At 37.4% G+C, this 27,484-nt stretch overlaps 2 protein-coding genes across 2 annotated transcripts in view; one reads left to right on the top strand and one right to left on the bottom strand.

Annotated features, from left to right (window-relative positions):
* Window positions 1-27,484, bottom strand: part of eIF3g1 (eukaryotic translation initiation factor 3 subunit g1) — a 52,607-nt gene that overhangs the window by 18,496 nt on the left and 6,627 nt on the right. The window lies entirely within an intron of this gene.
* Window positions 643-27,484, top strand: part of cwo (transcription factor cwo) — a 43,525-nt gene continuing 16,683 nt past the window's right edge. The window contains exons 1-2 of the mRNA XM_003700151.3: window positions 643-1,950; window positions 22,248-22,377. Of these exons, the coding sequence (XP_003700199.1) occupies window positions 1,886-1,950; window positions 22,248-22,377 (195 nt within the window). The 5' untranslated portion in view covers window positions 643-1,885. The remainder of the gene's footprint in view (window positions 1,951-22,247; window positions 22,378-27,484) is intronic.

Raw genomic sequence — 27,484 nt, forward strand, 5'->3', positions numbered from 1 at the left:
TACTCAGTATGTTATCAACGCCTGATACGACTAGAACAAATTGTCTTATCACTTCATTTCGCAAACTTTGCAAACGCATACACCTTGATAGTTACGTTTCTGCGAATGAGAACATCATATAGTTCATTCCATAAGAGCATGTACAGCATACTTAAGAAAAAACCATTTTCTATTAGTTTCGCATTTGAGATGATATATTCATTAAAATATAATGCACAATCACAAGATAAAACGCCTATGAAAAACTCTGTAATTACCGTAATTCTTTTGTACAGTTTTTTTATTTCATTTAGTACTGCTGCTTTTTAATTTCATTTAGTACTGTTTCTTAGCATTAAAATATTGGTGCCAAAACCTTACAATTTTTGTTATAATTTAACCGCACCACACATAAACATGAGTTACAAGTTTCTTATAACAAGTTTATAATCGTACTGAATTCGCCATAAAAATAAATAATAGTTAGATATCTTACGTTAACCCATAACATAACCTATACAGATCTAACATGGACGCTCTCGTGAAACAGACTGTATTTTACCAAAATGAAGCAACGTAACTAATCGCCCGGTTATCAATTCCAATGATACCGCGTTTTAAGTTCAGTGGAACGATTTCGATAAATTCAGTAGCATGATCGATAAAGTACCTGTAAGATCGTATCCCGCGCGAAGCAAAATCCAACGGTATCAATTGGGCCCTGAGTTGCGTGGCTCCAGGATCGATGGTTCCGTGCCTGGGACGGTTCTGGATCGCTCCCACCAATAGTCCGCATGCCACACCGCGGCCCATCGCGAACAGGGCCGTGCATTATACGCGCACTGTATCTTGCCAAGAAAACGACACGCGTTTATACGCGTCTCCACGCACACACCGCTAAAAAGGACGCACGCGATTGTCTTTGCTCGAATTTCGAGTCACGTGACTATACAGAGCGAGGTGGCGCGAAATTCAAAAAAAGGTGCGCGCCAAAAGATCGACGGATTGAATCTCGTTCTCGGTTAATCATTGGTTCAGAACATCCGTGGCGTCGCCGCGAATTGCCGCGTGAAATTTCCGAGGTGCATGCGCATGCACCCGAACGAAAGAGGCGTCCATAGGTGGCGGATAGTTTGACGCGCAAATGAACGCGCGGCCCGTTCAATTCTACGGCCCTGCCGGTTAGTATATCGTGGAATTTCGCGGTCGAACAAGTCAACGGCCTTATCGTCGCTCGCATTTATGTCTCAGGATCGAACCGTACGTCCCTCGTTATCGTTTTGTTTACGAGGAAACGCTCCTCGATGCATGGACATTGATCTGGCTTCGAGGATTAACCGGTTACACTTGTGGCAAGGGATAACGCGAGATCGATCGGTAATCGATTTGATTCTGGAAGAAAAAAGGAGAAATTAGGAAACAGGAAGGAAGACTAAGGAGAAAAGAAGAGGGCGCCAGTACAGATATATCGGTGAGTGTGACTGGACGGAAAGACGTGGGCGATTCCCAAGTACCGGCCTCCTGGTCTGTCGTGTCGTTACGAGTGTGTCAGTGAGTTTGTGGAGGCGAACCTAACCTAGTCGTCGGTTCTGTGGCGCACTATCGATCAAGGAGCTCATCGGTTTCAAGAGAAGTCGACTATTTTTTTCGGTTACTTGCTGTGCGCGCGTGATCCTCTGGTTCACTTTTCGCCGTTTCTTTTTTCGTTGGTGCGTATCGTTCGATTTCGCGCTCAACCGCGACGAATTGATCCGTCGATGTGCGTGTTTCGAAGGTGGATCTAACGAGGGAAGTTCGACGATTCCGGTGTTAGAAAAAGAGTAGAAAGGAGAGGAATATAACGGTGGTAGACACGGGAAATCGGAAGTGTTCGTGTTGTGCGCCGGAAACGATTCTATGCGTCAAGATGATGGAGACACAGAATTATTGGGAGGACAACTCCGCTCATTCTATGCAAGTCAAATACGAAAGGTAAGAACGTTATTTATTTTCAAGTGAAATTAGTATAAGGTATCACATGCGCTTTTTAAACGTGATAGTGTTTGGATTTTAACACGTTCACTACGGATTGAAAGACCGTCGTGGACATTTGCCGGTGAATGAAGTAAAGATAATATTCACACGTTGATTGCCGCAGTGAAAACGGACGTGTGTGGCATTCCACGATATAATTGTAATAATTTAGATTACGTTCTCAAATTTAAACCTTGCATTTGGTACCTTATAAAATTAATATAATATTAACGCTTGGTGTAAAGTTATAAAGAAATTGAAGTAGAATATAAATGTACTATTCGATACAAATTTTTCATTTATTTTAATATTATAAAGAAATTAAATTGGAAAGTTAATTCGATATAATTAGTGTTAGTTTTGAAGGGGGCTAAAAAGACAGGTGATCGTTTCACGGTATCCTTGGTGTTATATTTTCCAAAAATATTTAGATGAAAGATGGAAAGACATTTTTTATGATTTTACAAATAAGCATCCAGAGCACTTATTAAGTAGGCTAAACTGATGTTCGCGTGACTCGTATTGTACGGATATATAATATTTATTGTTGGAGCATTACCGAGGCTCTCGAAATAACAACCAAGCATAAGGCAATCCTTATTTGTAATACATAGTCGCACTGTTAATATTTTACATTTTTGCAAATCAACTAAGAATTACATTTTCCCATTTAATAGTCGCACAGATAACAGTTGATTCATTATTATGTATGTAAATCTAGGAAAGTTTATCGTGACAATACAATTTGTAAATTACGCAAGCCCAGAAGGTTGTAAAAACCTTTTGTGTAGATTCAGAGCAAATTATTGACACACGCGCACTGTAAATTCCTCTTACCTTGCGTAAGATTAATTAGTTAAACGTTGAACAGTCATATGAAAACAATCACGTCACTGAAAACATAAAAATTTGACGAATTATGGGGAAAGATTATGTTTCTCGGTAACACGGAAAACTACAAGTCGTTATCGCGTATATTACAGGTGTTCGATTTTGATGAGCCTCTCTCTTTTTACTTCAGGGGTTTATCGCTCCACCTTTCAGACGATTTTGATAATTAGACTTATCTCGATATGACTTGTACCGTTCCGAAGGTCCGTACATTGCCGAAAAGAATTCATGGCCGTCGACAGATAAGACAACGCTTTATCACCGAATATTTGAGTCAATTAAGGCATGTTACAAATATGGTTGCACGCATAATAATAATCTTCCTTGGAGAAGATATGTCCTTTAAATTTTGAATTTCAATTTGGTATTTTAATTTGGTATTATATTATACATATTCTTTTTTAATTATTTATTATATAATATTTGAGATATCGCTGATCCCACGGTAGTCAACACATTATGATTGATTAATACATTTGTATTACCAATTCTGATACATCGTCGAATAATTATAAAGTAATCATAAATTAATCACAAGTGATTATGATCGTAATCTTATACAACCTTTATTATTTAACGCATGATGTTAACATCCAGAGATAACTTTCTAAAAGCTCCATAGATGAAGCAATCACGTTCTTTTTGTATACCTTATGGAGGTGAAAAGAAATAAAAAGAACGCCATACACCTTGACTTTTATTGCATTATGGTAGTGGACTAACGAAGGACAGCGGTTTTCAAAGGAACAAGACACAGGCGTGAGTTACATTGATATTCGTGACTTCTATTGTCAAGGGGAGTGACGTTTACGCGTATTATTCAAGCTGCTCGTTCAGAAGCTCGTAACGAGTGACTTTCACGAGTGTGTCAGCACGTTGGGTCATAAACACTTACGGGAGATCAAGAATAGACCGGGGACATGGTGTATACAACGTGTCGTGTACATAGTGTGTCTCAAATGAAACCGAACATTTTCAATAAAATAAAGTTAAATATTTCATCAAAAAAATCGAAGTGCATTTTATCTTGAGAACAGTGGATAATTCATATAACATAAAATACATGAACTCACGATTAAATCTCGTTCACAATCTTGTCGTGTAATTCTTAAAGGGTGAAAGACGGTGATAAAGGTAAATGGTAAAAGACGAGATATAAGTCCAACGTTTATTGTTTTGATATACGCCTATTTTTGACTAGTTCTTACGTAAAAAATCCTTGTTCTTCCGCTTGCATCACCAGCTATATCGAATGGTTGGTAATCCCCGAGCAATTCTTCGAGGAGTATAGAACAGTTTCGCATCTTGGCCGCTCGAGCACCGCATCGGCCATTGACACTGCAGATCGATCAGCACGGATTTATTTGAGCACCATCTGTGTTGCGAACGTGTGTCGCGTTCGTTCTTGCGTTAGTCGCACGATGTTGAATTTAACTTGGAAATCGATCGACTTTTTTTAATCCACCTTCGAAGTTGCATCGATTCCGAGAGATCGGGTCCGACAGATAGGGTCTGAGTGCGATTCCGGTGAATCTCGATCGATTTCGGAAAAATACGAAAAAATTGAGACGTTACTTTAGCGTTGTTAATATGTACATTTACGGATTTATGACACTAGTCATTTTAATAGAGAGATTAGTTATTTTAATAGAGAAATTCAAATTTTGTTGATGTTCTGATATTTTCTACTTATTCGAAACGTAATATTGTGTAAGACTGTTTTGGATTAAATTCATTAATTGGAACCGGGTAAGAACTCGCTCGTTATTATCAGGAATATGTGCTGATAAGACACAATGGTGTCGCCCCGACCTGATGTAATCTTAGGTACAGCAAATATGTACATCATGGCTGCGATACATTTGATTTCGTGTCCTGGATGACCACGGCAATTGACGCAATCTAATTAAATCACTGCGTCATGGAAACTAACGCAATGAATCGATTTAAGAATGAGAATGGGCGGCTACGCGTTCGAAATATAGCTGAAAAAGTTTTGAAGAAATTCGTGTACATCTGAACCTAACTTTCGAATTTGTTTCTAAATTACATTTGTTTCTAAACTTTCGAATCTGAAAGCCCTCTTTCTGAACGTTTTTGATGTTAATTGTATATTTCCAAGTCTATCAATCCTAGAACTTTCGAATTCCCTAATTTTGAAATTCCCTAAATTTTAAGATTGACATACCTCAGATTCTCTAAATCTTGAATTCCCCAAATACCAAATTCTCCAAATCCAAATTCTTAAAAATTTCCTAAATTTCGATTTTCTCAAATCCCAAATTTCTAAAATTCCCCAAATTCCAACCTTTTCAAGTACTAAATTCTCCCAATTCCCTACATCTCAAATTTCCCAAATCCAAAATTCTCTAGATCCCAAAATCCCTCAGATAAAAATTTCCCCATATTCCAAAATTTCCCAGATCCCAAATTCCCCAAATCCCAAATTCCTTAAATCTCAAATACCCCAAATCCCAAATTCTCTAGATCTCAAATTCCCCAGATCCCAAATTCCCTAGATTTCAAGTTCCCAATTCCCCAAATCCCAAATTCCCCAAATCCCAAATTCCCCAAATCCCAAATTCCCCAAATCCCAAATTCCCCAAATCCCAAATTCCCCAAATCCCAAATTCCCCAAATCCCAAATTCCCCAAATCCCAAATTCCCCAAATCCCAAATTCCCCAAATCCCAAATTCCCCAAATCCCAAATTCCCCAAATCCCAAATTCCCCAAATCCCAAATTCCCCTGATTCCAAATTCCCCAGATCCCAATTTCCCAAATCCCAAATTCCCCAAATCCCAAATTCCCCTGATTCCAAATTCTCCAGATCCCAATTTCCCAAATCCCAAATTCCCCAAATCCCAAATTCCCCAAATCCCAAATTCCCCTGATTCCAAATTCCCCAGATCCCAATTTCCCAAATCCCAAATTCCCCAAATCCCAAATTCCCCTGATTCCAAATTCTCCAGATCCCAATTTCCCAAATCCCAAATTCCCCAAATCCCAAATTCCCCAAATCCCAAATTCCCCAGATCCCAATTTCCCAAATGTGAAATTCCTCAAATTGAAAATTCCCAAATTCAATATATTGCCTCGTGTTATATTGCCACGCGTTGTATTACTACGCCAATGATTCTAACATATGTAAACTTCTTAATTTGCAAATTTAGTTATTTAACTGTAAGAGCCTTGAATAGTACCCGAAGCAAGTGCCGCATCTGCCTCGTTCCAAGAGCGGTAGGCATCCACACGGTCCCAATTGACGAGGACGCTTATGGAAGTTGAAAAATAAAGAATGAAAGGAGACCGACACACGGTGTGTTGCAGAACGATTAAATTGAACGAAGCATGTCGAAGGACCTTCGCTTCGATCCATGATAAGCAGAAACGCAAACGGGGAGAGTATCTGTGTCAAGATGGTGGAAACGAAGGCACGAGATTGGTACCTATGCTCAACGCACCGCTACCCGAACGAAGTAGACAAAGAAAGAGAATCGGATGTTAATTGCATTCAATGTAACGACGGTCATTGTCGGTGGAGTTGATGTCGCTGCCTCGTGTAGCCATAATTTATCGTTGATCGATGCAATTCCCTTCTCCGTTGCACCAACCTCCATATCATTGTTTGAGAATACAGGTGCTTCGTTAGACACGTTTTATTGGTGCGTTCCGTGAAATTGATGGACCGTGTCTTCCGTAAAGATATGTTCGCTCTTCGACTGACTTTTTTACGAGGAAAGATCGGTTGTATATTGTACGATTCAAGAACAGTTAATTTGATCTTGGACAAACTTACGACGAGCGTTGACCTTGGCCCCTATAGAACGCGTGTGAAATATTTTTCAGATTTTTATGGTTTAGGAGTTATGAGGGGCAAGGTTTCTTGATGAAATAATATTTAGTGATACGTTTCTAAATTTCCAATTTCCTCGTCAGCTTTTCCCAAGTCAGTGCGACAATATAGTTGACAACTTCGATAATTACGTTTCCATGAATTATTCACTTTCTAACCTACATCAAAACAATCTCAAATCCGCAGTCCTATCATTAATCTCTGTCAAAACATTGGCATCTCAAAGTCACGCAATTTTTCCGTAGAACTCGCGCGAAGGTTCGCGTCTCGCAGTAGAATATACCATCCGATCAGACATTTTTACGCGCTTCCTTGAAAAACGCCCACCACCCCGTTCGAACTGTTTTCCTTACAGAAAACTGTCTGCGTAACGAAACATATATGGAAAATCGTAATGGGCGCATGGTTACAACATTCCTGGGATAAATATAGAACACCTGCAGACATCTTAACGATCCAATCGATAATGTTGGCGCGTGTTTGCGAATTCCCGCGTGCGAGAGAGTAACGCGTGTCTATCTACGTGACCGAAAGCAAAAAGACGTGGCTATGTAACACGTCTAAAGAACCGAACAAGGATCCTCCTTTGCCGTCTTTATTTAATTCAATGGATACATTGAATTTTTCAACGTATGGCAATACAACGCGAGGCAATTCAACTTGTGATAAAGTGCTCTCGGTATAATGCATAATAATACAGTAGGAATACAACGCGAGGTAATATTAACGCGAGGTAATACTAACGCGCGGCAATATAACGCGAGGCAATACTAACGCGTTGTAATTTGACGCGTGGCAAAATAAGGCGCAGTAATACAACGCGTGGCAATACAACGCGAGGTAATACTAACGCGCGGCAATATAACGCGAGGCAACACTAACGCGTTGTAATTTGACGCGTGGCAAAATAAGGCGTAGTAATACAACGTGCGGCAATATAACGGGAGGCAATTCAACTCGTGATAAAATGCTCTCGGTATAACGCATAACAATATAGTAGTAATACGTGGCAATATAATGCGTCACAACTGTACGTTTCCAAGTGTATTTCTGAATTAAAATAAAAATAGAATAGAAAATCCTTGCAATGAAAGTTTGTATCATTATATTTATTTAAAGTACTTTTATTTTACGAGCGATCATCAATCATACCAGATGCGGAAGAAATAAGCACCGTTTGTTCGGTCTTTTTGTTGAGAATAATTATCAAAAGAAAGCAACGAGTAAGCGCGTGTTTTTCCTTTCGAGAAATCGCAGGTTAATGATGTACCGTCTCGTCATCGGTGTGAATTTATTATTTTACGACGCGTCAGTTTGGTGCACATTTAAACTTTTCCATTCACGGTTCGGTTTTTGTGTCTGAAGTATTGAACAGGTTATTCCTTTCTCACACGACGATCATGATTGTTGAATGAATTGCAGTTTGTTCGATTATGCGCAATTTAATTTCTGATCGTGACGTCTGTTTCTACTGTGGAAACGTTTTGTTCGTCCTCAACCAGATTTGGCCATTAACGTATGATCTATCATTTGACTGATTTTATTAAATTTTAAAATGTGGTTACACGGTTCAAATATTTTTTCATTCATCGCAAACTTGTCTTAACTTCTCAAACGAATCTTTCATGCATTAGGCTTATTCGTACTTGCAACATTGTTGCCCACGTTCAGCTGTTTAGTCATAGCTAAATACGGTCAAATGTTAATTATGGATATTTATTGAGCTGGAATCGATAACAATAGTGGTCGCAACCTTATGACCGTCACTGGTGTATTTTAATCATGAAACGGAATGTACTGTGTATTATTGAATTATACATAACAGACATCTAGAACTTATTAAAAGAAATGAAGTAGTGTCAATGAAAGTAATTTTAAAAATAGACTGTTTTGCCAATATAATCGCCAAGTAATTTTTATATAAAAAATTGTTTACGTATAATTGCGATATCTTCTCTTGTATTTATAGACTACTATTGTTGATGATACCCGATGGCATTCAAGATGTAAACAAATTAAGTCGACAGCGTTGAATGAGTGAAATACACGCGCTAGTTATAGACTCGTTAAAAGACAACGCAAAAACGAATACATGTAACACTTCTAGTTAAATAAAATAGTACAGGAGTAGAATAGAAAGATTTCGTACAGATTAAGGTTTTATAGACTGGGGTTATGGCTCGCTCGATATTAGTCCATTCGACAATGGACCGTTCGATAAACGACTGCTCGATAACGGTCCATTCACCTTCCAACTCACTACATTACCAAATACACAAATTTTTAAACTTGTAGGCCTTTAAAATTATGTAACAAGACATTTGCAAGTGTGCAAATATTCGAATAATCAAATTCCTAAGCTCAACCCGATTAAGGTCCCTTTCGTGCGCACCCCACGTTTTATACCGTCGTTGAAGTTTCCAGAAACGCGAAGAAGTACGGGCGGAAAATTTCGACGATAAAGAGGCAAGTGTCGCGATAAGGTCTGTCAAGTATAATTCCTTCTCTTTCTGAAAATTCCGTTCCGAACGGCTCGTCGTTAATTCCTTTTTATTGGCAATCGTTGCGTCGAGGTCTGCGTAATTCCAACGACATGCCCGAGGGACGTTCAGTGTCGTTCGAGAAAAAGTGAGAGTTACCTTGGGCTGTTCCACAGGTAGTCAACCGATCGCACATGTGACGTGTACGTACACGGACACGTGAATACGTTTTCGTGTTGGAGTATCGAATAGGAGAGGGGCTTCCGCGGCTGATGAATGTGCGTGCACACGTGTGAGTGGGCGTGGAAAATAGTACACCGATTGCATTAGAGGCAGGGGATGTGATTCATTGTGAAAAACTTCGAATTGTGACGTGGAGGAGCACAGATAAACAGTATCGCTTTTGTCTCTGAACTTTTTGTCCGACTATCGATATTCGATTGGGCTCCTGCTAATTTTGCTCCGTTCGATCGCTAATTGCTTTCTATCGGTGTTGAGGAAATGTGTGGAATAACGAAGAAATCGAATTTGTTAGTACTGTTAGTCTGATCGATTTTAATCTGTAACTAAACTTATTCATTTGTGTTTTTATTTGTATTCATGAGTAAATTGTTTAATATGAGTGGAGTATTCATAGACACGAGTGGGAGCATATCTATCAGAATTAGTGTTCAGAGGGTTGTGCATACTCTTAGAAATAATATTTTGTTGGTTAAATTTCAGAGAAGTACCGGATATGCAAGTTTTTCGCTGACATACCAATGTTTTCGAATCGTGGGCTGGAATGAGTCAAGGTTTAGCTTACGGCTACGCAAAATCGGGGTCGACACGAACAGATTTAACTGCGCTAGTGAAACTATTTGTAGGATTATGAAATGTATTCCATGCTCGCGGGATAACGAGCTATGTACTGTACCAGTGTCAGCACAGATGAAGTCGTTTCTCACAGTCTGTTCCTCTCGTTTATTTGCATGTTAACTGCCGTATGGTATCACCGTTTATTGATATCATAAATTTGATTAATTACACCGGTCTGTTATGATACATCTTGAAAATAGATCATTTCGAGATAACTTGGAGAACTATCTCCAAAAATTGGACATTTTTATTTGTAATTGATATAGAATAGATTTAAAATTATTTTTCGTAATAGACTTTTTGGTATGTTGCTAACACAGTTTTCTGGTATTCTTAAAGCATTACTGTGACTCATAGTTCTTAGTAGATTTATTGAGTGATTCAGAACTGTACTGAATATCGAATTCTTTGTAAGAGTAAAGGTTCGTGCATACTAGAATTTAGGTTCGAATGAAAATTTTTATCTTTATACCCCAGAATAAAAATTGGAACAATTGGAAATATCAAAGTATGGAAATTTCACAAGTTCTCAAATCTTCAAATCGTCAAACAGGACACTAGCAAATAAATCTATGCAATCAAATAATAAATTAGCATAGCATAAATAATTCATACAATTAAAAATAGTAATACAAAAATGCTCAAATGAACTATCAAAAAGTATGCTACAAACGTCGTCCAAAAAGCTGTGACATGCAAGCAACCAACATTGCGTCAAAGGTTTCCGACTCGAATTTGCCAGAGGTGTCAATTTTAGCCGGCGTGTGCAAGTTCGTAGAATGTCAGACTTCCGCTTTGAACGCGTTCAGGGAAAGACGTAACACCATGACAAAGGTTCGAAGTCTCGGTGAAAGACGTGGCATTAGCTGGATGTCTTTCACCTTTCACTAGGCAAAAGGGCTACTGGTACCACGTCAACGAGTTCTCGGCGGCTGCATTAGGACGGAAAGCCTACGAGTATCAACGTCATTGCCGGTCGCGAAAGCGTTAAGCGGAAAATTACGTCACGGCCCAGACATTTTCGCGGTTCTCGCGCGACCAGTGTTTTTCTTTTTATTCGCAGAGACGCGTTACGTCTCGCAGATACGAAAGAGACGGTGAACAGAACACGATTGCTGGCACGAATCGGCTAGTCAGAAGTCACGTTGCTTGACACGCGCTTCGAGACTCGACTCGATGTAGGTTAGTATTTTTACCGGCACGACCTGCTGCATACAGGGTGAGCCACGCAATTGGGTCAGTTTATACCCACACCTATTATCGAATACTTTCTTTAACTAACATTACTTAATTGACGGTTATCAATATAGATTAAGTTACTTCTAAATTATATAGTAAATTATTCTTCTACTGTGGAAGGCTACAATGTTTAGCTTCAGACATTAACAGCATTCAAAATGAAAAAGTTTGAGTCATTTGAACATTAATTTTGGCAAGGTATGACTTGTTATTTAAAAATCTAATTATAAAAGATAATTTATAAATATTTTTCAAAATTATACATAAAAGTACACGAAATATAAATTAAAATAAATTTAATCCTCCGATTACCCGAGTGCGAGATTTTATATGAAAACAGCCATAATTCTGGTATCTCTTAATAATCTGAGTCCAAAGAATAAATCAACTGTGGTGCGTTTTTGGTAACATAGGAAATTTATCTCGCGTATTAAACCGGATGTAAGTACGTACTTTTTACTGATTATACTCAATTTATCTCAGAACGTGACAAAAAGTGTCGCCTGGATATTTTATCGGCGGGCAGCAGATAAAACGAGATTTAGAGACTTTAATCGTTGAACAGGAAAAATTTGGCCATCCTTCGGAATCATGTAATTCTATTTTCACTCGAAGGTCCCCACCCAGCTGTTTCAGTATTTTAATTATAACCAGGATCTGTTATTTCGCGATTTATCCTTGACCTTTTGTCCGCTGATTCGGACGTCATCAAGCAGCCATGTAATTTCGAGAGGACTTTCGGCGACACGATTTTACGCAATTCGTTCAAATTACGCTCTTCCCGACTGTGCACGAGGTTAATCAACGATATCGTCGTGATACGATGGACAATGGCTAAGCAAGTTTCTTGGAACGCATGATAGTTCGATATCCACTCGTAGGAAGAAAGAATATGTTCTTTCGCAATATTAACAAGTCATATCGTATCTACGGATCTGATTAACGCCATTTGGCTACTAGTTTCGATAAAATCTAGCAATTTAAAGAGTATTGATTTTATCGATATTCAAAATTATTGTCGATAGCATGACGAACATTGGATGATCAGGTAGTTTCATATAAAAATTAAACTAAACTAAAAAATATTAAGGTATCTCATTTTAATTATCTGTCAGAAAATGATCTATTATCACACACGTATTCACATGTGAAAATATTAAAAATCATCGAGTCAAGATTACACTTTGAAGTCATGTTAGAGTACCATTTTCATAACAGAACATAGAAGTAGTATAGTAAAGTATAGTATAGTATAGTCAAAATAATTTTCGTCACATTTTATTGTGATACAATTATTATTGCATGATGATAAAATCATTGTAAAAGAAAAGAATTACAAAAACCAATTCCTAAGTACAATCTCGCTATATGGCCCTGATATCGCAGAAACTAGACTATTCAATTATATTAAATACCTGGTGATTGATGACCTTCACGGTAATCCACGTGTTAATTGAATGGCAAATCGATTTCCAGACCAAACGGATAGTCAACGAGACTGAACACCTGTCCCGGGTTTAATAATTGATAATTAAGCATCTCAAGGCCAGGAAACGCGTGCATTGTTTCCTCGTAAAATATTCGCTGACCATAGGATCTCGCGTGTTAATATTTTCTGCGACTGTTAATTTATCATCAGAGACGGTCACGTGTTTCTCCACATGCTTGCACGGATGATCCAAGAAGTTGCGATCAGACTTTCCTTTCGATGTACATAATATGGCGATTAGCGATCGATCCTCGCACCTATTAACTCATATGGCGAGACTAATCGAATTCTTTCGTGTGGTATTGACAAGTTAATTAAAACTGAGCGATTAGAACGGTGATAACTGTACTTTTCACGATTTTTGAATTATTCTGGTGTTTGAAAGGGAATGACTCTGTAATGACAAAGCTTTATTTTATACCGTGTGTGACAATAAAATCAGAAATGTTAGAAATTAAAATCTTAATAGAAATTTTTGATGACTCAGATGTTGGTGATTTTGAACATTTGTAATTGTAAAACCAACAATAAAGTATTTTGTGTTTGTCTATATTTCACCCCAATATATAACTGTTGTAACAATTATTATCGGTTTGTATGTTTTCAATTGAATGATTAATGTACTATGTATCTGTATTACTGTAATAAATATCTGTATTTTAAATAAAGTCGTAATATTGTAAAAGCAAAAACGATAGTAATTATCTAAAAGGAATGATTAAATTGTTTTGTCGGTAAGCCGTGAATAAGGCGCTGATGACAAATTCTGCATTTGTTATTTATCATATTACACGAGCAGGTAAATCACCAGCTCGAGTACACGTAATTATCACAAGAGTTGTAAACTTATCACGACGATTAAAGCTTATCAATATTTTGCAAGGTGTATTAAATTCTTTTGTTTATTGTTGAAATTCCAGTAATTAATAACCGGGTTTCGTCAGTATACCAAGAAGCTTCAATCGTTTAATCCTGAAAACGAAAATTCTTGTGCAAATACAAAGATAGACGAGTACTTAATACTTCCTTTGAATAGTATACAATATTATCATTCATACGATTAAATTTATAAAAATATTTTTTAAATTCAAGTACTTATAAAAACCATAAAGGTTGCGACACTTCGAAAATTGAAAAATGTGCAATTTTTAAAAATTGCAGATATACAAACTTTCGAGTTTAGAACTTTGGAAATTCAATGCTATTAATTCATGCTATTACTAAATTAAATTTGACCTGAATCGTCACATAATGAACTTCATTACCAATTCAATCTCCTTGCCAAAAATGTTTCCATAGTACAATGACTGCTCGACAATACAAAATAGGTGAAAAGTTCAGTTCTTTAACATTCTAATTTACACTTCATCCAATTTGAAACTTGACCAAACACGTATGAAATAATCGTAACTGAATGATACCAGAATCTCGGTGAACGCGTTACATATCACAAGAATAAGGAAATGAAAACAAGTCGCAAAAAACGGATTAGAGGATGTTACGTAGAAGCCACGCAACTGGAATCGTAGGTTCTAAAACGTGGGGAGTGAAGAGAGTATGGTTGCATCAGCGTCCGAGGTGTCACGTAGGTTTTTCTTTTCGACCACCCGTTACGTACACGTGCGCGTGCATGCGACACGATACATACATTTATGCATCGTGACTTTCTACTTGCGAAGTGGCGAGCTCGTCCAGGTACCGGGACATGTAATGTGCACAATCGATTGGATTATATGGTCCACACGTGGCTGATAAGGAGGCGTGCGTTTAAAAGCCCTATCGTCGTGCACGTCCTCGTGGTTATAATTTGCACTCGACCGGGCTACGTTTGGTGTTGCTATTGTCACGATGTGCGCGCGTGCACTAAGTGTTCATTAATATTCACGTATCGTTCACAATGCCTGCCACCCTCGCTGATTCGCTCTTCAACACGTACACACTGATTTCTATTTTACCAACGATAGAAAATTATAATCGTAATTTAGTGGTGTATGTTTCACTTCACTATTTGGGGTTCGGGGGTTAAAAACTGTCGCATATATTATTTTCTTTGTTACCATTCTTACTTTGCCTATGATTGATCACATACACCTGTCTGAATTTGAGATTAACTCCTCTTCAGATTCATGTATCGTTCACAATGCCTGTCATCCTCGCTGATTCGCTCTTCAACACGTACACACTGATTTCTATTTTACCAACGATAGAAAATTATAATCGTAATTTAGTGGTGTATGTTTCACTTCACTATTTGGGGTTCGGGGGTTAAAAACTGTCGCATATATTACTTTCTTTGTTACTATTTTTACTTTGCCTATGATTGATCACATCCACCTGTTCAGAACTCCTCTTCAGATCTTCAGTGTAAAGATCAATGATGCATTTCTTTTAAATACAAAATTATTCAACTGCCTGATATTAGTAAATTTTTATCAAATCTCCAAATGTGAAAATAGGTTGATTTAAGCAACCGAACCCCGTTTGCTCGTATGTTGATCCAATCTATGGTTTTGAAAAATGATTTACAGAAATATATTGGGAACGATCTTTTTATGTATGCAGGTATTTTTTATTACAATCCTTTCGCCGATCGTAGGAGCACCAAGACCATAAATCACTCTTCAAGTAATTCCTATTGTGACGGTGATCGATGGAGACAAACACCGTAGATTTATCGCTGGTGCGTAGGTATGAGCGCATTACGCGCCTACTTTACGCACGTGCTTTGCCGTGATATAATAATGTGAAAGTGAATGGTGCCGATGATCATGCTTCGCTTGGTAGAGAGGTCGTGGAAGGACGTCGAATAGCTTCGATTTAAATCAATAGATATTTGCATAAATTCGCATTTCTCACAGTCAGGAATTTTCTATGGCAGCGAACCAAAACATGCGCGTAAATCTTCCGACCACGTAATTCTATTCACGTTTTTCGGGTCGAATTTCAGCTTCTCAGTCAGTGACTTCGATTTACATCACTAAGAATTACGCGGATCTTGTGGTTACAATGTTCGAGAGTTGACTTCGTGAAGAAAATGCAGGGACGTGGGTTGTTGATCTGTGAATTTAATTCAATAGAGTGTTGAGCATAAAATTACGTTGTCATTGATGCGGACGAAACGTCAACAACTTGCATTGTGACATTAGATATTTTCGTTTTGTTGAAAATATAAGATAGAATTTACTTGGCTCTGGAGACAAGCTCAATTCTATGAATTTATTTATAGGTGTTCGGTATAATGTGTTTTGACACTTACAGTGCTAAAATTGGAAGGATATTTAGTTGCTGGTTTGGAGGCTTGATTAATGTTACTGTTCTGGATTTCTTTAGAGACAATATTTAATGCTTTCAAGAATAAATACATGTGGAATACGTGTTGGAAAATATAGGCGCTACTAGTGTTAAAGTAGCATCACACAAGAGAACTAAAATTCTTTTTCTTAAAAGCAAATTTATTTATAAAAATTGGTGATAAGAAACAAACGAAGCTTCTGTTTCCGAGTGAAGATAAACTTCCTGCAGTCACAAGCGGAAGTAAAAATCTTGCAATAAACATGTAGTTTGGAACTCGTCACAGCCAACAGATAACCTGTTAAATATTTGCGTTCGGTTACCATAAAAATTTGGAAAATTATTTCGGAGCTCCGGTCGTGATTTGACATGTTAGTTCAATCTTCACGGATCAACGAACAATCGTGGGCAAACGAAGTCGGTAAACAGGTCGTCTTCCGACTGGTTTTGCTGACACACGTGCACGAAGGCAGCCAAGTGCTGTAGGTGCAACCATATGTGAAAGTGACAGCACGCATGAACAGCTAATGCATATGTGGTGGGCAGTAAGGTCGACGAAGGACGTTGTCGTGAATTGCGGGCACAGTTGGCGATCTTTCGTGACTGGATTCCGAGCCAATTAAAATCCAGATCGCAATTAAGGTCGTTCGTGATTTCGACGGTTGTTTTGTGAACGATGTTCCACGTAGCCGTAATACTTTGATGGTTTTATTAAGGGGACACGTCGAAACGAAACGGAAGCTGATTCATGAATTTTCTGTCCGGGCACGTTCGATAAATACCGGTCGATTCAATAAATATTCGATGTTTATTTTCATCAGAACATCCTTGGGTCCGATTCGCTCTCTGAAATATCTTGCAATGAAATATGCGTGTCGTTCCATTGCACGGCACTTTCCACGATATACTGTCATGGGAACAATAATAATCCGGATTATGAAACGATCGTTCCGAGTTATGGTATGAATAGCCGGCTTTGAACTAGATGCATATCGATAAATGTCGATAACATCGGAATGTTATTCACAGTTGTGACATACTGATACTATCGGTAAGATATCGGTAAGAAAAGGGAGTATTTCTTAAATTCACTAATTTTCAAATTTCTGAGTGCTCGAATTTCTAAGTTCACAAATTGTCAAATTTCCAAATTCATAAGTTATCAGTTCCACATTATTAAATTAATAAATTTCCAAATTTAAATCATCATGTCAAACTTTTAAATCTTTCAATTCTAAAATTACCATACACCAAATTCCCAAATTGCTATGTTATTAATTTTTCAGACATTCTATAGAAATTATTGAAACATTCAAATACTGAATTAGCACATTATCAAGTATTGAATTATCAAATTATCGAATGTTGAATTATTAAATTATCAAATATTGAATTATTAAGTTATCGAATATTGAGTGATCAAACGATCAAATTATAGAACATTTAATTAATGTAATACACAAGTTTGTGCAGCTGTACACAATAAAACGTTTCCCTGCATCAGCACGTTACGTCACAAGTGTACTTTGCTGCAGGCCGAGCAGAGTTCGCAGATATTCTTGTTCCTATGGGCGGATCCGTATAATTGCAGCCGCTATTAATGGAGTAACTCGAAGTTTCGTTACGAAATCATAGAATCCATAGGATGATAAACGGCGAAGCTATGCTCGCGTGTCGCGCGTTACGCCTCATCCAGATAGCGACCGAGAAATTCATAACAATGTTTTGTAATCGTCTATTTAATCTAAACTAATTGTTGAATAACGTGGCGCATGAATTGTGCAAGTTTCTAGCAGGAAACAGAATAGGATAAATCAATTGAAACGGCCTTTTGCAAACGTTGACATTAGCACAAACATTAGTCTTCAACTTTATAAGTAATTTAGAAACTTGCAGTTTGCCAATCGACTGCCATAAAAAGATCGTTAGAGAAAGTTTTTGCTGAAATCATTTGGAAATAAATCTTTTAATTTATTCAACGCTCATCGGAGTCCATTTACGCATTCCACGTCCTGTCATCGCTGTCACAAACAAAAAAGTACACAAAATCCTTAGATAACACGAGAAAACGATGTGCATAGATAACAAAAATCGTAGCTGCATAGATAACACACAAAAGTGTTAATCGCGTGACTCATCCGTTTTGTTTATCCTATTCAGACACGTGATCTCGCACGAACTTCATTCTTGTTTGTTTACGAGGACGTTTGTGTCATAAACGTGCGTGCAGCTGTTGATGCACAGGTGTGCATCGTCTGCAGCTTTGCAAAGTGTGTATGAAATAAAGAAGAAGAGAAACGCGAGTCACATGCCGGAAAATGTCAACCACGTGCAGGTACACGAGGTTCTCGCCTATAACCTGTTCAACGTGATTATGCTCGTGCAAGAAACGATGCAGAAAATTGTTTCAGATAATTTACTTGCTTGTTACATCATTTACAGCGAACCGTGCCGGAGAAAAATATTGTGTAACGAACCATTTACTTGTCGATGCAGCCAAGGACACTCTCTTGACTATTAAAAGGGCAGGTTATCAAATTATTCTTCTCTTTCATTTATTTTATTTATTTCTGTTCTACGCACTTTTTATTATTTTGACATTATAGTTACCGTTATAGGAGCAAATTTGTACTATGATTGTTGAGGGAGCATTTTGAAAATCTTAATGGAAATACTGTTAAGTTTTCTACTTCTTCACAATTCATATCCAATGAATGCATGTCGAAACTATGAATATAACAAATTATGTCCAGAAACTGTGTCTAAGTTGCTAATGTCCAAACACACACTGGTATTCAAAATGGCAATAACACAATTTTAAAGATCATGTACATCTCATTACCCTCCGGAATCTCGTTTAATTCAATCGAATCAGATATCCTTTGAGTAGGAATTTGTTATTATCCGAGTAATTATGCAATCACGTATAATTGCATTCCCGACACTGCGGATGCGCCGTCCTTTGTGTCACTTTTACTCGGCGTAATTCCGGAAAGCCGTCGCAGAGAAATAACATGGCAAATCGATCATCCTGGAACGAGTAATGTCACCGTGTATAATTGCATAACATAAAATCGAATTATATCACGTAACGCGAACGATAGCTACTAGGTACTATAAATAGACAGTTTACACGTACGGGGAAGAAACGCGTTTCCATTTGACGGACGATTGCGACTCGGAGGAATCCGGTTAATGTCCTTCATTGTCGATCGAAAACATTTTTCTCCCGTGAAACGTTGTTTTCTTCACAACGTACGCGTGGCAAGATCAGACGATGGAATTTTATGGTTTTATCTGGCAGTACGTTAAATTACAAGTTTTATTTATCATACGGTGTAAGAGGAAAATCTTCAAATCCAAAATTTTCCTTTAATAATTTTTAAAAATTCACACAATTTATATAATTTGTTTTTTATTGTATTTTGTTCTTATAGATTTGACTCTTGAACATTTTTCGTTTCATTTTGAACGAATTCTGAGCAAATTTGTTCCATAACAATTCTGTCAAATTTCAATTTAGAATATTTTTGTAAGGACGATTAAGGTAATTATAAATTGTAAGAATAACAAAATTTTGCTGGACAAGGTCCGTCTTTCAGACGTATAGTATCAAGTCATCGATGGAGAATTTTTAATCGTCTGTTTGCATAGTAATTAGCTCACGAAGTGACCACCAGACGTCATACCTTGTATCTGAAAAACATTGCTGCAGACGGGTTATTCCATTGTCGATTGCTATCATCCAAAGTTTCCGTGCAATTAATTATTCACACGGTTCGGTAAATAACACGGACCGTGATGAAGGAAAATAAGTTAAGGCATTCTTGTTTAATCATAACACGTCGCTTGTTGCCGATTGGAAAATTATCACAGTTTACATTCTCGAAAATTTTACATAAACCAATTTGGAGAAAAGTGAATTTACGTATATCTTATGAAACAAAATTTTTCATTTGTAGAAATTTAAGCGATTTTTTAAAAATATATTTTATAAGTGTTATTTAAAAAATTATGCTCCTGTACAGAAGTAAAAATAAGAGATAATGTATAAATTAATAAACACAGTAATGTATCTGTAAAAAAACTTGCGAATGGGTCAAATGACCGGTTTGATAATATCACTGTGAAAACACGATTTATCTTATTTATTTAAAAGGAACCTTAAGAGAAGTCCGAAGTTCCATCTATTTGTCGCACGCGTCGATCGTACACGAAGGAATGTTGTAATCGTCGACCAAAATCATGAAATAAAACTGGAAAGGTTTTGAAACGATCCTGAGAACTTTTCAGCGACAGTCACGTAAGGATCGTGAATTCCTGTCGCGATTGCACCGTGACGCATGGTAATCCAACGAAAAGAAATTTCCCGCGACAGTTCCGTGAACAATAGCGACAACGACAGAAAGGATGTCGTGTCCGAATAACTCTCGTCGCTTTCACATTCACTCGAGTTTCAAACCTACAACCCATCGCACGAAACTCTCGGAAGCTACCTATTAAGATGACTTTCGAGATAACGTTGTATCATCGAATGAGACACGATGTTGAAGAAACGTCGATTAATCGCTTGTACAACCACCGAGGCAGAAAGATATTTTCAATTATATACTTCGCGTTCCGACGTTAATAAAAGTTTTTAACGACCGAGCAGGAAGATCGCAATTACACAGAAATTGTTAACAAAGTTGACATTAATTTCTTATTCATGTTGAAAGTAGAAATGGTCTTTTCTAAATCAGGTTGAGGTATAAAATATACTTTATTTTACATAAAAAAGTATTAAGAGTTATGAAGGAAAATGGATAACGTTAGAAGAGATATTTTATATGTCACGAATTATTAATTTTTTTGTGATTGTACCCTAACTCTTTCTTAAGCAAAATATCCCAAAGAATACACGTACAAAAAATATTCTATTATTTCGCAGTTTTACTATTATTTTGCAGAATTGCTAAACGTTGGGAATCACAATAGAAATTGTGATACTAAAACGACAGAAATCGAGTGATAGTTAAATTAAATCGAGTGCTCTCGTTTCAAAGGATTACCAGATGACGATCACGTGTTCATTGATTCACGTGCGATAATCGTAGAATAATTCGAGACGGAAACGATCGGTAACAGCAATGTAGCAACTCGCCCACAGGCGTAGCAGACTTTACGTAACGTATCGCAACGAACGTTTCAGTCAATAACCCGACACCACGTCTTCTGACTCGTTATAGATTTTCCTCCATAAATAGAATCGACGGAAAAGACACGAGCCTCCTCGCATTATTGATAACTGTACGGCTATAACGTTCCATATAAAAGTTGCAGCTGACATCGGACCAACCAGCAATCTTTGCGAGAACCTACCTTGTTGGTTCAGTTGAGAATGTGAGTAGGTTTAGGATGTTTAGGAAATTATCGTATAAGGAGGTGAAGTAAAAATTGCAGCTTTTATGAGGATTTGAGTGATGTTTTGGGGATTTAGGGATTGGGGATTTAGGGATTGGGGATTTAGGGATTGGGGATTTAGGGACTGGGGATTTAGGGACTGGGGATTTAGGGACTGGGGATTTAGCGACTGGGGATTTAGGGACTGGGGATTTAGGGACTGGGGATTTAGGGATTGGGGATTTAGGGATTGGGGATTTAGGGATTGGGGATTTAGAGATTGGGGATTTAGGGATTGGGGATTTAGGGATTGGGGATTTAGGGATTGGGGATTTGGGAATTGGGGATTTGGTCATTGGGGATTTGGTCATTGGGGATTTGGTGATTGGGGATTTGGTAATTGGGGATTTGGGAATTGGCGATTTGGAAATTGGGGATTTGGTAATTGGGGATTTGGGAATTGGCGATTTGGAAATTGGGGATTTGGGAATTGGGGATTTGGGAATTGGGGAATTGGGGAATTGGGGATTTGGGAATTGGAGAATTTGGGATTTGGGGAAATTTGGAGTTTGAGGAATTTGGAATTTGGGAAATTTGGAATTTGGGGGATTTGTGATCTCGGAAAATTTGGGATTTGAGGATTTAGAAATAGGAGAAAACCTCATTTTCACAGCTGAAAACTTGAATATTCAAAAATTTGTAAACATAAAAACTTGAACACCTAAAACTGTTTAAATTAAAAAATTAATAAAATTGGACTTTGTTTGCAGTTTGGATGGAAGATCCTGTAAGGACGAAATATACAGGATGGGCATCGGTGCTGGATACTGTGAAGGAAATCTGAACTTCGCCACTGCTTCAGAGGATGACGAAGTTTACACGAAGAAGAAAGTTTCCAGAGTAAGTTCACATATTTAATCATACTGTCATTCTTCTAATTAATCAAACATATAGCAGACTCCGTTATATTGCTATATCTTTTATAAAAGTGGTCAGATTTTGGTTCAATCTTTCTTGCAAATATGAAACGTCATAAATTCAGTACCGTGCATATTTTTCTTTTTAATTAAGGTTCCTGTTCCAAAATACGAGTAACAAAAACATAACGAGATGTAACACACGTGTTGGAAAATTTAGAGATGACTCATGTTTACTATTGGCCATTTTATCTGTGTTGCAACACTCCTCGTTTTCAAGAGCTCGTGTTCTTTCTTCACTTCTTTTTTCTATGTGACTGTAAAGCGTTGATTAAATTTATTAGCTAAAAAAGTCCCAATACAAACGCAATACGGTTTCTCTTCGAGAAAACATTCGATGGTCTCGAAAAGGAGTTATGTCTGCCATATCATTATTTTCGGAGTAAATATTTCGTATACGCCTTGAAGTTACAAAGCATCACGTGTCCGACGAGTGTTCCGTCAGCAGTTTGCTTGCTCAATGCAATGAGTTTTACGTAATGCAATATGTAGTAACGTTAAGAGTACCTGTTAACAGAAGAAAGTCGTATCAATTAACCTCAGCAATAATTACTCTGACGTACTTAGGATCATTACTCTTCTCACCAGAAACCGTAAATCATTTCGCGAAATTAGTGCGATGAAAACTGGCGTTGCTCCGAATTCTAAATTCATCAATCAAAATTATCTATTATGGCAACTATATTAACGGACTACATTCATCGAATTATTTACCACAATTTAACTATTAATTTATAATCAATCGAATTTGACAATCGATTTTATTTGTTTTATTTTTACAAATTGTTAAAAGGTTGTCGAATTTTCAAACTACCTTTGAATTGAAATATTTTCAAGTTATTATGTGTAACTGTATACGAACTTTGTATTCAGAGATCCTTGACTATGCAAATTATAACTGCACTAAATTGAAGTGTTAAAAATTCCAGTGAGACTTATCACATTTGAACTATGTTGTACGAGTGCGTCACGAGTCAGACACGTCAAAGCAGATTAAACATGTTGAAACAAACAGCAGTGACGATCGGTACTAGGAAACTCATCAAACTTTAAGCTAGAAAGTTGTCACCAATTTTTTTCGATGTTGAAAGTGAAAACGATAGATCATCGAAGTAATGATTTATAAGACGTAATAATATTAACATAAACTAACGATGTATTAACGATATAAACATTTTAAACTAAGTTAGACGTCAATGAGATGTGAACAAAATAACCACGCCTCTAATTTCGTGAAGCGTTCACTCGGACCGGAAGGCCGCGGCAAAATCTGTACGCGAGAAACGCCCGAAGAGACGGTATTTAGGCCAACATAGAGAAAGGTTTTCCGTGTTGTCGAATCGATGGTGACGCAATTGTTGGTCACACCGATGCGATGGCGGTCACGTTTCTCGAAAACGACGATTGTGACATCGCGAGCGAAATCGGATCCAGTCGAGAATACGCCCGTCGATCCTATAAATTCGGATCTGCATCGGAGCCAGCTTTTCGCGGGACTTTTAACGCGTTCACTGCCTTCGTTCCCGGGTCATATTTCACCGGAACTGTCGCCATTTCATACACAAATACCTTTCTGTTCTATTTTATTCTCCGCCTGCACCGAAATAGACCTTCATTTCGAAAATTACAATCGAAAACAGTTCTGTAATTCTCGGATGTAATTAAAAGAATTTCTTAGAACATGACGTAGGCTGTGCGTGATTAAGACGTTCACCGTGTCACAAATATAGTTGTGAGTACCTACTTGAGCTGAGCGTTCTATGACGATTTTTATTTGTACAATAATTAAGTGGGTGTAAAGAAATAGCTAAATCGGTAAAACAATCTAGATAATATATACAAAATAGGATTAATATTCTAGGTTTAAGTTTTGTTAACCGGTGACGCCTGCTCAAAATCATTCATCCTTTCTTTTTTCATTTATTTACGTATATTTTGTGGCGCCAATTACTGGTAACTCAGACGATACTCTGTGTTGGATGTCTTCCAAGACTTGAGCCTGCAGAAAGTTTATAGAGCAACAAAGTAAAAAATAATCATTCTCTGCTTTGAACACAACTTTGAATTAATAATAATGATTTAGAAACTTCAGAAATTTGAAAGCACAAAAAATTAAATACCGAAAGGGGATACAAAAATTCAGTCACGAAGATATTTGAAAACATCAAAATTCAGATACAAGGGAATTTGAAAATATAAAAATTCAGATACAAGGAAATTTAAAAATATAAAAATTCAGATAGAAGGAAATTTGAAAATATACAAATTTATATATGAAGAAATTTGAAAGCAGAAATTCAGCCCCATAAAAGTATAAAAATACATTCTTATAGATGCAACAATAAAATACACGACTTCATAATAATTCGTTAAATAAGCTCAGCGTGTCCTAAGTCCACAGTATAAATCTAGTACAAATAATTTTACCATCGAAGTATGAAAAGGTTGAAAAACAAGTACGAATTGATCGGTCGCGTGATACGGCCGAAAACGTTACAATCGCTCGCTCGCGTTTTATCTCGACAAAAATGTCCTGATAAAACGGGGATCAGTGATCCGCAGGAAGGGAGGCGTGCAGACCGTTCTGAATTAATATTTACACGCGACGAGCATGCGGCACGATCGTGAAGCGATATATATCCTGTTCATTCTGTAATTGCACCGGATCACGTGCAGCGCGCACGTTCAAATCTGGCGTCGAAACAGGAGCGTGAAACGCCACTTTTGGCAAGGCAGACTCGATTAGAGCAACGTGGCACGGATATCGGGTCATCGAGGTGGGGTCATTCAAGGCAGCTTGCACAATTGCTCGCTCGTCTGCGTGCCTGCTGTGCGCTTGCCTTGATGTTTGTAGCCGTTTTATGCATGCATGCATGCATGCACGCACGCACGCACGAGTGACTCGGATGCACGTGTTGTTGCTGCTACATCGGAGAAACGTAACCTCGTTGCGAACTTAAATTACTATAAGGGTTGATGCACCGCTTTACCCTTAACGAAGGTAGGTAGTTTGTCGCTGCTGTGGATCATGTCGAAACTCTGTGCGATGTACACGGTTGCCTTGTTAGTTAATCATTACCAACGGTGTACTTAACCTGTGCGATAACGGTGTCTTCTTTAGTCAGATTTTTATATCTTAGACTGGGGAAATGAATACAGAAAATTTTATGTAGTGGGAGTTTTGATGGGAATCAGTGGGAGTGAAATTTTTTGGACGAAGTGTGGTTCAGTGATGAGATGGTGAGTCTCATCAGTCTAATCAGTGAGGAGGGTAGCAGCGATGTCCTGTTACATACTGAGACAATAAAAGTTGTAGCTGTAAATTGTTGTAGTTGTAAATTGAAGTGGTAAAGAGGTAGAAAATATTGATAAGTTAGATGATGATTCCACTGAAGTCATGAGATGATGATGATGAGTCTATCTAGTATTTCGTTCAAAAATTTGTGAAGATATACTCTTTCAAATAAATAATTTTTCACAAAAGTCCACACAATAACGCAAATTTTTCTGCAAATTTACTAAAAACTACAACCCATAAAAAAGTAGCAAAATGTAAGAGAAAATAAAATGTCTTCCGTGATCGTAGTAAGTAACGGATCGTGACATAATTCGAAAACAATTGCTGTATGCTTTCATAACAGAACACCCTACTATCGAGTTAAGAATTATTCAAGCTTGATAATAGATCCTTCGGTTGTGTCGTAAGGCTCTTCGGCATATCATCCGTGATGTAATAATCGTCTGGTACGTTTATCGTTACGTGTTTTTAAATGAAAACGAAGGATCGTGAGACACGTAAATGCCTGCTACTGGAATCAGGAAAAGTCTAAGGAGTGTTAATTGGTTTCGTCAATTAACCTTCGTAAAGAGATGAGCTCTTTACATTTGAATAGGAACGTTGTTCTCCTTGAAAACTCTCGCTTGCAGTTAACTGTAGAAAGCAAACAGGTGATAACTGTTTGAAATTCTGGTCGTGGATTAAAATTGTCCAATAAAATTGTCTCCCGTTTGGAAAGTGAGAGTTGAGATATCTAATTCAATAAATATTGTTGTAACATCACGCGAGTCATATGGATGACTCATGTTAAAAACATAATCAATTGAATAATGAAGGATATTATTTAATTTTGTGTTGCAGTGAAATGGGAGATAAGAGTTGAGGAAAACATAGAACATTTTGTTGTGCGTCAGTGCTGTCGATATAATTTCTGGTACCCGATGCAGAAATTAAAATTCATGTTATAGGACACTTTTTAATGGTGTCGTCACATCAGCAGTATATTGTTAATATACATTGTATATTGTATTTTGGGATTCTCAATACTTGGGATTCTCGTCAGTACTCTGAAATTATGAAAACTTTTTTATATTGATTGTCTGAGAGCTCTGTTATGTCAGTAATAGTGATGAGTGACTTTCTATTTGTACAAATAAGGCAAGCATGGCAATATAGGAAAAGTTCTATGCAGCGTTTGAATGTCTGAAAAAAACCTACAAAATATTTTCAAGTGTTAAAATGTTTAAACTTGTAAATTCGTAAAATCATGCATTTTAAAACATGAAAGTCTGGAAACTTGTGAATTAGAAAAAATTTCTAAAATTTGTAAATGGAAAAATGTAGAAAGTCGATCTTTCAGCAGAGTTTAAATGTAAATCTAAGCATTCGGTGCGTAGTATTTATAGAATCTGTCCATAAGAAATCTGTAGAAGTTTTCTCCTCTTCCCCGGGTTTCGTAATTTCCACTTTTACTAGCAGTAGAGCAGGATACTCATCTAGGAAATGGTCGAAGAGCGTGACGGGGCGTCTTCCAGAGACCTCGTGAATCCAACAGGTCGATTATACAAGTTCAGATCAAAGACGGACGCTTTCTCGACGATTATCGAATGCACTTCAAGCTCACAATTCCACGAAATGTTTTGTAATCGCGATTTTCGTGTATGTGACTTTCGACGACCAAAGTTTGGAATTTCAAGAGGTTCGCTTGTCATCGCTAAACACTCGATGCAAATCTCCGATTTGTATCAGAATT

This window comes from Megachile rotundata, chromosome 1 (genome assembly GCF_050947335.1).
Source record: "Megachile rotundata isolate GNS110a chromosome 1, iyMegRotu1, whole genome shotgun sequence".
NCBI classification, from domain to species: Eukaryota; Metazoa; Arthropoda; class Insecta; order Hymenoptera; family Megachilidae; genus Megachile; species Megachile rotundata.